Source organism: Eurosta solidaginis, chromosome 2 (genome assembly GCF_040869045.1).
Source record: "Eurosta solidaginis isolate ZX-2024a chromosome 2, ASM4086904v1, whole genome shotgun sequence".
Taxonomy (NCBI): Eukaryota; Metazoa; Arthropoda; class Insecta; order Diptera; family Tephritidae; genus Eurosta; species Eurosta solidaginis.
Window position 1 is genome coordinate 257,944,791 of NC_090320.1, and position 14,022 is coordinate 257,958,812.

The 14,022-nt window shown below is 36.1% G+C and overlaps 1 protein-coding gene across 30 annotated transcripts in view; it reads left to right on the forward strand.

The window, feature by feature from the left end:
* Positions 1-14,022, forward strand: part of tutl (turtle) — a 426,131-nt gene that overhangs the window by 133,379 nt on the left and 278,730 nt on the right. For all 30 annotated transcript variants that reach the window (XM_067767671.1, XM_067767669.1, XM_067767687.1 and 27 more), the window contains exon 3: positions 11,204-11,678. In XM_067767671.1, coding sequence (XP_067623772.1) covers positions 11,261-11,678 — 418 coding nt within the window. In that variant the 5' untranslated portion in view covers positions 11,204-11,260. The remainder of the gene's footprint in view (positions 1-11,203; positions 11,679-14,022) is intronic.

Here is a 14,022-nt window from a genome sequence, read left to right on the forward strand (position 1 = left end):
TTGTGTCGTTGAAAACAGTTTAGTTGCATAGTCCGGAATCTTCGAAGTCTCTCCAGTACTTTTTAGCAATCCAGGACACTTCTTGATGAAGTACTGCTTGATCACCGCCTGACTGTCAACATATATGTGGACGCGACTACATCTTAAGCAAGCTTTCTCCAAAATTTCCGATGTTTTTTTTTCACGAGTACAATTACCGCCTGAAAGACAATGCAGTTATCTGGCAGCCTGTAGGATCTGCTTATTTATGGATGGACACAGTAAACAGCAGACCCGCCCTCTTTCGTTAATTTATAGTCATCCATATGTACATGTATAGTATGTTCTTTTTCAAAGCTCAGGCGCGGAATTATTTAGTCGCTATAGTGATGTGGCCATACGGGCTGCACTCAAGTTGCCCCGAGCCTTTAACTCTTGTTGCAGTTACACGCGCTACATTTCTGATCACAAAGTATCCAGGTGGGGTGCACAGAATGGCATGCAATGATGCTTTCAGGGTATTCTTCAGGGCCTCCGTTATGCTTGTCAAGTTTTTGGGTAAACGCAGTTTTTTGTGTGGCTGTCCATCAAAGTGGGACCCTATAGTAAAGTATGAGCTCACAATTTCCTTAAATACCAAATATGAGGGTTTGGGCGATAGGTGCCACGTGCAACCTTGCATTCTCTTGCATGCATATAGTGCCACGGCGGTGTATTTTTATTGTAGGACGACCACCCCAAACTTAGGCTTAGTCCATTTGGGGACCTTATATATCCTTTTAAATGGGACCAGATCGGGTTTTTCCATGTTAACTGGCTAAACGTTAACCCTACTCCAGATGCCCATTCATGTACATCTCGAAGCGCCTGATCCACCAAGAGCTGCCTGTTGTTGAACATCTGCGGCTTAGGACTGCAAACGCCGTGAGTTTGACTGGCTCTCTGTCGAACCGCACATGCAGTTGGTTGATGGCCGGCGTCCACAGAATTGGTGATAATACCCCACCCAGATTTTTTCAATCGAAGTAAGTTCAGTAGCCAAAGCATTTGGCAAAATTAACTTAAAAGTTTCGGCTAACCAAGCAACATTAAAAAGCCTCAAATTTAACAAGATATTACTTTTCTTAGTAGACTTATGATAACCATCGGTTTAAAGTATTATCTTCGATCCAGACTAGTCCTAAGATCATTCGAAAAAATTCAGATTTACTTTAAATCTCTTTATAAGGAGACTACATAAAAGAAATGGAAAAACGTTTACGCTGTAGAACCTAACAGTCATACTAAGAACTAAAAGCTGAATTGCAATGCGGGTAGATGTCTTTAAGTACATGGTAATACAACAATTTTTAAGCTGAACTAAATATTCTACATTCATCTTGTTGAACTTCTACAGTCAAGCAACGTCCAAAGTCTCTTAGAGCAGGAAAATACTATGGAAGAAAGCGATTGCATAATCTGTCAATGAACTGGTCTTGACATTCACCCATGAAAAAGTGCTTTGGCTTCTCGGATGTAGCATGAGCAAAATGATTCAGCGTCTTGCTCATATGAAGATGGAGGAAATCCCCTTTATTAAAACTCGAGCCGCTATGTCGCATCACTTTTATGGTTTTTCTGGAAATAAACATTTGGTTTAGAAACATAACAATTCAGCGTTCCTCAAAACGTTGGCTATATAGCGAAGAACAGAAACTCTTAATTGTACTTGAAAAGTTCCTTATGAATATTCTCGAACTTTTGGTTTTAGTAATTGGCAGTCTTTTTATGAAATGTTCTGCAAAAAGCGCATATCAATTTGTTATCAGATACTTTTTATGATCCGATTGACGATCTCAAAAAATTGCAAAACCACTTTTTTTAAAGCAGACTTTTGAAGCTATTTTAGCTTCATTTTTCTTGAAAGTGAAAATTTATTGCTAGAAAATTGTAATTGTTATCCAAAAATGGGTATGTAATATAAAGGGCCTAAAAGTATGCAATATTTGGGAATACGTGTATTTCATACTTGAAGACCGTAACTAACTTATCACCTTTACCATTTGGGCTGCCGTATACTTAGGTGCAAAAAACCAATACAACATGTCGATTGGCATGTAAATATCCACAATTCTGCTCTATTCAAAAGTACTGGGCTGTTCCAAAAAACCAAGAACAGTAAAACATAAGAATAGGCGTATGTGGTATTCAATAAAATTCTGCATAGCTAAACAACCAAAGATAACTCAGCAAAAGCTGAGAAAGTAGAAAGTACCAAAATATCACCACACCCTCCATTTATCTGCTAGTCAATTTTAAGTTTACCTTAGTTTGGCAAACTGGAACTTCTCGAACAATAAAGCTGCCGACACGGTAAGTGTGACATGAGATTTAACACGCCTAGTTATGTACGTACAAGCGTTGAAGCATACTTAAGTATTAGCTGCATACAATTAGGCGTTAACAAAGGAAAACTTTCTTTGTTGAAAACGGATATGTTTGCTTTTGTTTTATGCAAGTACATATAAGTAGTGTCACAATTCAAAACTTTTTATCAACATTTAAAATCACAATAAAGGTGTGAATGGCATTTTTGGATTGTCCTATAGAGATTATGTGTAAATATGTATGCGGGTGCATTAATCGGCTAATTTTACAAGCTGTAATACGGAAAGTAAAACAAAGATAGTATTTTTGAGGACAAATACAAAAACCTCCTTGACATCTAGCGTTACTATACGAGACTCATGAGGAGTTTGAACAAGTATGGGGCATTTACTTTGAACAAGTATGGGGCATAGTTTTGCCCTACATCGCATAAAGATGGCACAACTCATAGGGCGTAGCCAGCAGATGTTTGGTTGTGTTTTACTCAGAATATTTATTTGCTATGCATACAAAGTCAATTTTTTATCAAAAAGTTATCAATTTGTAATCGATAAATTATGGATTTCTTATAAAAACGATAAATATTTTTTATTTTTTCGGCTTATTATCGAAAAGTATTCGATTATTATCAACGATTTATTAATTTGCTTACGAAAAGTTATCGATTTGCTATAGGATTTTTTCCAGTTTGTTATTTGCATATTATCGATTTGGTACTAAACAAGAATTAATTTATTAGCGAAAATATATGGAGTTAATAGCGAAAATTATATATTTTTTAAGGAAAAATTATCGATATATAACCTAAATTTGTCATTTTGTTAACGAAAAGTTATCAATATGTTATCTCGGTGTTACCAGATTTAGGTTAGGTTGAACTGGTCGGACCATGAGGACCTCACATAGACTGACTGAGTCCATAGTGTTACCAGGAGTTTGTTTTAACGACCAAACTGAAAACCCCTATCAAAAACTAGGACCTATGTTATAAAATAACTCCGTCCTCTTGGCAAATACTAAAAGCTTTCGAGGACTTAAGTCACTTTGAGGGAAGTGAGATTGTTCTGACAAAGAACTGCCTTGAGGATGTTATGTATTTAAAATAAGGGACCAATAGATTTTGGATCCGAGTGGACTGACACAAATTTAGTTTTTCAAATAAGTAAGGGGGATTTTTGGAATGAAGCAGCTTATACAAAAAGCATAGATTTCTAAGTTTTAAGAAATCATTAACATCACATCACCGAGAATTTGTACGGCATATGAAGAGATATGATATGATCAAATTTCTTTTGAGAAAAACGAAACGAACAGCATTGTTTAAGGCAAACTGCAATTTATTATGTGAACACGAATGAAGATTACCGCATATAAGTTCCCCATACGAAATTTGAGGAATTATAAGAGATTTGACCAGCTTCATTTTTGTTTTATGTGGTAGTAGATAGGCAGTTCTGTACAAATTTCGAAGGGTATTATATATTTCACCAACCATAAGGTTAACATGGTCAACGCAAATTAATTTAGAGTTAATTCTGAAGCCTAAATTGGTGACCACGTCTTGGAATAATATTTTGTCTTCATTAAGTATGACTTCAAAAAAGCTCTTCAAGTCACATGTCCTCCATATTGCTAGCGCCTTAGATTTCGTTGCATTCAGATATAACTTATTTCTGTGAGCTCAATGTGCTATGTGTGACAAAGCTTCATTCAGCCTTACGAACCAATCTTCGGTAAGCCCAGTAGGGCCTGGCAAGTATGTTTGTGTGTCGTCCGCGTAAAGATGTATTTTGGCATTTCGGCAACAAGGAAATATGTCGTCAATAAAAAGTGTAAACAATATTGGGCCTAAAATAGATCCTTGTTATACGCTTTAAGTTTGAGACATTACTACTTGCTGAAATCGAGCTGTGAGGTAGTTTTGGATTAGCTTTATAGCATAAGAGCTGAAGTTATAGTTTATTTCCAGCTTATGAAGAAGTATTCTGAAATGAACTGTGTCAAAAGCTCGTAAGAAATCTAAAAGTACAGGTACTGTAAGTTCATTACGGTCATAGGCAGGGCGTATGTCTTCAAGAATCTTAAGCATGGCAGTAGCGCAAATATGTCCTCTCCTGAATCCTGACTGGACTGAGGTAAGTTATTAATATATATATAATCAATTATTTGCATAGCTTATAGCTTCTCATAAACCTTAAATAAGGCTGGCAACAGGCTAATTGGTCTAAACTCTTTGGAAGAACATGAAGACTTAACTTTAGGAGTAGGGATAACATTAGCTATTTTCCATTGATTTGGAAATCCTCCGGACATAATTGAAAAGTTAAATATATGTGGTAGTGAAGCTGTAACAAATGGAAGTATAAGTTTAATAAATCGTATATTGATGCCCATCGACTCCAATGGCATTAGACTTAATAATAAATAAAATATAGCGTCCAAGACATCATTTTCAGTTACAACTGAGAAGTGAAAAATATAAATAGCCATATTCGGCCTTCTGCTTATACTACCCATCTTACTGTGTTCATAACTGGTGTCATTATCATCAATATAATTTACACTGTTATCGCTTATATTACCATTCAAGAAGTGCGAGTTCATGACATTAGGGTCAAATTTGCATTGAATATTATCATTTTTGGATACTCCAAAAGTGCGAAGATTCTTCCATAGCATTTCTGGGGGCAAATTTGCTTTGAATTTATTATCGATTAGCGAAAAATTATCGATATATAACCAAAATTTATCAATTTGTTATCGAAAGTTATCGATTTGTTATCTCGGTGTTATCAGATTTATATATTATCGATTTATTCTTAAAATTACATAGACATTATATCGAAGAGTTATCGGTTCCTTATCGAAAAAGTAAATTTGCTATCGAAAAGATATGAAATTCTTATCGGAGTGCTTTCAATTTTTGTTACCAGAATTGTTATCGGTATATTATCGATTTGATTTTGGAGTGTTATCGAAAAGTTATCGATTTATTATCAAAATTACACCGACATTATATCGAAAGGTTATCGGTTCCTTATCGAAAAATTATCAAAAGATGGTAAATTTGTTTTAGAAAAGATAAATTCTTATCGGAGTTCTCTCAATTTGTTATTGATTCTTTAGCGACAACTCATCGTTTTTTTAGAAGCAAATTTGAGAGTAAAAATGGAGAATAAATAGCGAACAAAAATAATAAAACAAGAAATAAATAAGAAAAAAGAATTGACCACGCCATAGCATCGAATCCTTCATTAGCATTATTTGATCAAACTCTTTTTGTTTTAACCACAAACAAAATTTTCCAATTAAGTGGCTCTTGTTTTGTATTTTGCCGATTCTTACTAGAATTTCGGCTATTCATAAATGCAGATAAGGTATCTATATACACACAAGTGCACAAACACATACATGCACAAATAAATCCTACGTATCCTCGTGTTGCTATCAGAATCATTCTATTATTTTGAAAAGGTTGTACATATTTCCTTTCCTTCATTTATTTTTACCAAAAATTTGAGAATTGGCCAATCAATAGCCACAGCAATGTTAAACTCATACAATCAAATGAAATGACAGATCTTTTTTTATTTACCAAATATCTGAGTTAGACAAGAAAATTGAATTTGTGGTTTACTTATTTGTTCCACACAGTGATGTGTACAAATTATTGTTTCTACTGTTTTTGAAAATTGGATATTTGTGTTTAGGTTGCAAATAACATGATATAATTACGATAAATATATGTACATACATATGTACATATGTACGTGTGTATGTAAATATCTACACATAAATATTTTGAAGCGAAGTGATTGTGCAAAGTGACAATTGTATGATTGGATTTGCGGAGGAGAGATGGATATTTGATTTTCTTTTTAAATTCAAGAAAAAGCAATTAATCTACCTCTGCCTGTTTTTCTAGGAATTTCTTAATTTTTCATACTCGTAATTTAGTGGAGATTCGTTAAAGACATGACGATAATGATAATTTTTATACCTAGCTGCTTATTATTATTAGTAGTGCTGTATGTACAAACGTGACTTTCATAACCATATCAGTATCCTTTCTCAAAACAGGCTGATTTTCTAAAGCCGGGTGCCTATGCAGAACTGGATACGTTTAAAGAACCACGTACTTTTTCACAACCGGCTAATTTTTTAGGACCGTGTACTTCTTTAAGAACCGGGTACTTATTTTGAGCCGAGTGCTTTTTTTTTGCCCCAGGAACTGTCTCAGAATGGGTAACTTTTTTTGGATAGGTATTATGCAAGAACCGGGAAATTTTTTTAACGGGAGTGTTTTAAAAATCGTATAATTTATAAGAAGGAGTACTTTTTAAAACCGTGTAGTTTTAACTGGGTCCTTTTTATAGCCGATGCCTTTTTTAGCATCCGGGTACTTTTTAAAACGGATAGTTTTTAAGAAGCGTTTACATTTTTTGAGTCGGCTTCTTTTTTAGAAGCGGGTAATTCTTTAAGGACCGGGTACTTATTTTGAATGGGATACTTTTTTGAGCCCAGTGTTTCTTTTTACCAGGAATTGTTTCAGAACTGGGTGCTTTTGGAGATAGGCAAATTTCAGAACCGGATATTGTTGGAACCAGAACTATTTCAGAACCGAATACTTTTTGAACCGTGTACTTTTTGGAAACCGAATAATTCTTAAGAAACGATACCTTTTTAAGAACCGTGTAGTCCTTTGAGCCGGGTCCTTTTTGGAAAATCAGTTCTTTTTTAGAACTGGGAACTTTTCTGAAACCGGGTACTTTTTTGAACTGGATACTTTTTGAACCGGGTAATTTTTTCGAAATGGGTACATTTTCAGAATGGGGTACTTTTTTAGAACGGTATAGTTTTCAGAAACAAGTACTTTTTACAAACTGGGTACTGTTTTAAAACCGCATCCTACGAGCGCACTTAAAAGGGTGGGGTAAGCTAACAATAAAAGTCCATTAGCTCTTAGTTCAACGTAGAATAAACCATGTTATTGCGTTCATTTGCTCTAGGGAGAAATGGGCCAAAATTCATGTCCACAATCCCCGATGGTTTTGGGGAGTGTTACTCTAATAACTTCGTTCGTCTTTGGAACTCTCTTCCTGTTAGATTAAAGCAACTAACTAATACACAAAAACGAGGTGACCAGTTTTTACAATAATTACAATAATGGATAAATACTAGTTATGTACAGCATGAGTATATATGAACATATAGTATTCTTTTACAATCTATATATATATATCTATTTTCTCTAATATGTTAGTCTTAATTATTGCTTGTTAGCTAAGCGTGGTGCAGTTGAGGGCGAGCAGTTTAATGTGAGTTATAAGGGAGTAATTTGATGTGCTTGTAGGCGTATGAGTCGTGGCACAGTGGATGACGTACCCGACTCAAACTTTTGGGGTTACGGGTTCAAAGCCCATTGCAACCAAGCATTTTTTAAATTTATTATTTTTTTAATGTATTTAATTTTATAAGTTTATTATTTTTAATTTTATTTATGGTGTATTTAAAACACGGGGCGATGCAAAGCATCGGTACACCTTTATTTATTTAATTTCTTTTTTTTTTAAGGTATTCAATTTATTAAGTGGTGCCATTAAAATATGGGACGATGCAAAGCATCGGTACACCTTTATTTATTTAATTTGGGGCGAGCATAGGGAACTCTGAGGTTTCGCTTTAATGAGCCACCTCATCTTCTATTTGAAGACCCCTTAAAAAATGTGATGTGGAGGCGAGCACTGTGCTCTGAGGTATTGGCACCCCATCTTCCACTCGAAGAATCTCTATGTATTTAATTTGGGGCCAGCATAGGGAACTCTGAGGTTTCGCTCAAATGAGCCACCTCGTCTTCTATTTGAAGACCCCTTAAAAAATGTGATGTGGAGGCGAGCACTGGGCTCTGAAGTATTGGCACCCCATCTTCTACTAGAAAAACCTTTATTTATTTAATTTGGGGCGAGCATAGGGAACTCTGAGGTTTCGCTCTAATGAGCCACCTAATCTTCTATTTGAAGACCCCTTTCAAAATGTGTTGTGGATGCGAGCACTGGGCTCTGAGGTATTGGCACCCCATCTTCTACTCGAAGAACCTCTATGTGTTTAATTTGGGGCGAGCATAGGGAACTCTGAGGTTTCGCTCAAATGAGCCACCTCGTCTTCTATTTGAAGACCCCTTAAAAAATGTGATGTGAAGGCGAGCACTGGGCTCTGAGGTATTGGCACCCCATTTTCTACTCGAAGAACCTCAATTTTAAATTAAAAACTAAAACTATGTCTTTAGAATATTTCATAAGCCAGATGAGAATTTCAGCGCATATGAAACAAACGAAAGAAAAAAAATCATAGTTTAAGTCGCTTAAACACTGGTATATTTTACTTTCCTTCCCTCTACTTCTGCTACTACTTTCATCCTTTCTTTCTGTTTAATAAATTACACCTAAGAAGTTAAATTGTATAACACGTGACTGGCACTTTAAGATAATTTTGTTTTAAATTGTTGTGTCAGGATAAGCATTTATATGTTAATAATAATAATAATAATAATAATAATAATACTGTCCTGTAATGGTGTGATGCGGTAGAGAACGCCTCGAAAAATGGGACGATAACCACGCCCACTTTTTCGGTATTTAAAATTTCTAAAAATTAAAAAGCGGGACTACTTATTATGCATGCAATTTTTTTTAATTTCGAATAGGTGGCAACCTTGTGAAACATTTTGAGTGGCAACACCTAGGTAGAAAGTCTTAGAAGGCGATGCATTATCTATGTGCCAAATTTTATTTAAATCGATTGAGTTCGGCTATACAATCATACAAATATACGAATATACAAATATACAAGAATTGCTCTTTTAAAGTTATTACATTATTGGGTTTCTAAACTCACTATACTGTAAAAAAAATTGAAGTCGACTGGAGTTCTTAATTTGTCAAGCTATTAACCAAAAATATTAGGGAGACAATAATGGAATTTGGTAGGTGGATTCCGTTTTCGTTAAATATAGATCGACTGCAATCTACTCAAATTGGTGAACGTCCACGCCTTCGTTCGAAATGTCGAAAACATACAGAATTTGTGGGCCTTTAATCAATATTTCAAAAGCAAAAGCGAAAACTGATTTGTTGCCTGCTTTGCCGAATCTCAGTCGCTGCGCTTACACGCCATCAAGGTGAACGCCGAATAGTTTTCGAAGCTCCACGAAGATCTCGAGTGCACTATTGACTTAGAATAATTTCTTATATTAGGACTAAATTATATATCTGCAAATTTATAAATTTTTCTAATTTTAACTCTAAGGCGGACTTGCAAATTCTACACATAATAAGCAATCAGAGAAATGTATGGTAGACTTTTAGAAACTTCTCCTAATGAACTGAGGCTATTTGACTTTGCGGGCGCTCGAAACAGGGTCACATCTAGCACGAGGTTCGTGCATAAAAAGATACATCAAGCTACATGGCTGTCCCCCGATCGAAATACACGCAATCAGGTCGACCACTTTGTGATAGACGAACGGCCTGCCTCCAGTGTTTTAGATGTGCGCACGATCCGAAGACCTACATCGACTCGGACCATTATCTTTTCGCAGCCAAAATACGCACCCACCTCTGCACTGCTAAAACCAAGGAACAAAACACGAAAGGAAAGCTAGACATCGAAAGGCTGCAATCGCAACAGACTGCCAATGATTTCGAAACTCAACTTTCACACCTGCACAACTCAACCCCACGGAATGTAGGAGCAGTGGGAGCATATCTTCAAAGCACTTTGTACTGCCGCCGAGGAAAAACTGGTCACCGGCAACCACAGAAAAACAATTGGTACGATGAAGAATGTTGCGTTGCAACTGAAAGAAAACACGCTGCCTTCAGGGCTACGTTAAAAGCTAGCGCCACAAGGGGAGTGTGTGAACGCTATCGCGAGTTGAAAAGGGAAGCAAGACGCCTTTTCAGGAAGAAAAAAGCAGAGACAGAAAGGCGTAGTGCGAGGAACTTGAGCTGGTAGCCACCAGGAATAACGCCCGAAAATTTTACCAAAAAATTCGGCGACAGATGGAAGGTTTTAAGAGGCAAACTCTTGTAAGAACGTAAAGGACGACCTTGTAGCTGATGTCCAGAGAGTACTTAGATTATGGAGGGAACACTTCTCTTTTCTCCTAAATGGAGAGAGCGATTTATCGCGCAGGGATGATGATCCGGATCTCGCAATCGATGATGATTGAAACCATATTGAAAAACAAAACATCGCGGGCGCTGATGCATTTCCTGCGGAGCTATTCAAATACGGCGGCGAGGACTTAGTAAGGCGCATGCATCAGCTTCTTCGCAAAATATGGTCGGACGAGCGCATCCTCGACGATTGGAATCTAAGTGTTCTTTTCTCAGTCCACAAGAAAGGGGATACTGCTATATTTATTCCCATCATTTTGGCTTTCCGTAGCTGATTTTCACAGAATGTTTGAGGGATTTTCAGGAAAATTAATTATGGCAAACAAATGCCTGAAGATGCCGCCGCAGGTTTTTTGACCGTTGGTGTTTGACTTTTGATTGATTGCCACAAATCGTAAAAATCTGCCTTTGCTGCCTTTTGTCGACACTTTAGCCTTTTACTGAACTGAGATGCAGAAAATGAAAATATTGATAACTAATAGATAAGACATATCTATAGAAGATTACAACTGCCCTAAGGGGCTTAAACGTAAAATGAGTTTTCATTAATTGGGATTAAATATTTTTATTATTATTAATTTGATAATATTTACTATAGACTTTTAAAACTTTGTGTATTAAAAAGCCAAAAACGTTATAAACAAATTTTTTTCTTTCTTCTATCGCTCATTTTTTTTTAGATGACGCCGCTGCAATGAGGACCATCCTTTAGCGGCATTGACTATGGGACCAGAGGCATGGGCGTGTGTGCGGACCCTGGGTCTTATCGGTGGTGTCAGGCATTAAGCCGATCGCGATCATCGTTCGCCACAAACAACAACAAAATTTCGAATACAACTACGTTTAATACGAACAACAACAAAAATCACGAAACATCACCAAAAGCAACAACAATCAAAAACAACTGCATATTAACGAATTCGAAATCACTTGCAAACCGCAAATCAACGAAATTTCAAATAATTGCTGACAGTTGTAAAATCCAACATAGCAACAGCGACCAACAACAACAAGAGTGTCGTGACTGGAATAATAGCAACTACAGTATACCAATCAACAACAACCATAACAAAATAACGCAATTGCTGAAAACGTATCAGTTTATTATATTATTGTTGGTTTTGCTGGCTAAAACCACATATGCAAATATACCAGGTAAGTGAATGAAAATCTGTATAAAATGGAGTAAAAAGAGATAAAAGGAAAATTGTATTTTAAATCTTAAAACTTTGGGAACAAATTTTATTTTCATTGTACAAAAGTGACACATATTTAAAAAAAACTGGTGTTATAATCCCGACTAAAAAATCCCAAAACACCAAAATCCAAAACATATAACCGCGACAAGACCAAATCCCGAACACTCATAATCCCGAAACAACCAAACTCCGACAGCACGTAAATTGGGAAATCACACATTATGTCATACAAAATACACATCTTGAGTATTGTTCTACTATTATAGACATCTCATTATAAGAATTCGATTCAACACGCGTTCCACCTTCTACATAGGCGTTATGTGTAGTATTGATATTTTGGTCAATTTGTCGGTATTTTGTATTGTTGGTATTTGAAGCTGTTGGGATTTTGTCTAGTCGAGATTATATGTTGTCGGGATATTGTTTTGTAGGGATTTCGCTATGTCGGGCTTTTGTCTTTTCGGGATTTCCGAACATTGTCGGGATTATGAACTTTCGGGATTCTGAAAGACGGGATTGTGAGGTGCACCTAAAAAAACTTCATATGAAATGGAACGATAATTATAAACTTCGATTATAATCATTATCATTTATAATTTATGAGCGCTTAACCGCCTAAGCAGTTTTCACCGTTTCGTATCAAGTCATACCCGCTATCCCTGTTTTGCGATAACTGACGCAACTTTTCAACTATGGTTTCGACTAAAATACTTTCTTAGCATCTTTTTCAATTCGCGCATCTACATGAGGCCCATGAAGTTCATCATTATACTTCCATCGATACTTACCATCGTCATCACGGACAGGACCATACATTTTTCTCTTGAACACTGCAAAGTTTATCTCATCTTTTCTGGACACCGTCCAAAATTCCAAGCAATACATCATGACAGGGCCTATGTGCGACTAATAGAGCGTGATTTTTGTTCACCAAGATAGACCCATTTGTTTGGCTCCTTATCAAATGAAGAGAAAGCAGAATTTATACTGCATTTTTAAAGGCCAAAGATATCAATATCATCAGCATACACCCGCAATTGTACCCCCATACAATAGAGTGTCCCAAAGCAGTTGATATTTCTTTATTTGAGACAAAAATACTCTCATTGCGTTTGCCAAACTACCTTGTAAAGTTTTCTGTTCATAGGAATCGCCAGGGATCGCCAAAGCTTCTTATGGAAGCGTGACTACACCTACTTTGAAATACAAAAATAAGAAAATATGGCGACGGAGCTAGTAAAAAGTACACTGTAAAAAAATCGAAAATTCATAAAATACTATTTTTTAAATATCTCGATCGTTGCGCCACCTAGCGGCGATTTTTCTTTTCATAGGTCGCTTTCTATTCATATATGTATTATGTTTTCCAAATATGAACCAAATCGGACCACAAATACGATTTTTTGAAATAGTTCGATCCATGCGCCACCTATCGGAGTTTTTTTTTTTTATTATTACATTGTCGTCGAGTTCTGAACTATACTCCAAGTTTCAAACTTGCAGCTTGTCGGGAAGTTACTTAAATTTTGATTACAAAATTCCTTTGGCTACACAGAGTCACGCTAAATAAAACCGTTTTAAAAAACACGGCTATTATTTATTATATTATATTAGATAAATGACTGGTAATCTTAAATTGTCTTCTTGCTTCAAACTTTTCACTAATATGTATGTAGGGTTTTAATCGAAACACGGTTTATTTTAGTTATAACGCATTTAATTTTTAATTTAATAAAACTTTTCTTTTTATGTTCTTCACAAAAAAGCACTTAACGCTACGCGACCATATTAGCGTATGGCTTCTTCAACTGTACGATTAAAACTAAACTTATTAACTATCGTTTACATTTAAAAACCCTAAGAACGCTTTGATGCCTCTTCGTTAGGTTTTAAGGGTTGCCGCCCTTCTATAATATTTTGTACCTTTCTAAAGGTTGCCGCCTATCTTACTTCTATTCCTACAATCGGCCATCCTGACTTATGATTCGACCTCGAATCAGTATCTAAGTCCATCTCTTCATATTCTCCGCTACCGTCGTAGTTTTTCGCGGCCCCTCCTGATCTCCTACTTTCTCCACCTCGTATCTGTCATGGGGTAGTTTGGCGACTATTTTATATGGCCCCAGATATTTCGGCCTCAATCTCATAGCTACCCCGAATTGGGTTCTCTTGATCGCTACCAGGTCGTTTATTTCATACTTGGTTCCTTTCTTTCTTCCCTTATCAAATGATTTCCTGTTCTCCTTTTGTATTTTTTCAATGTTTTCACGAGCTATCTCCCTAGCGGAATCACGCGC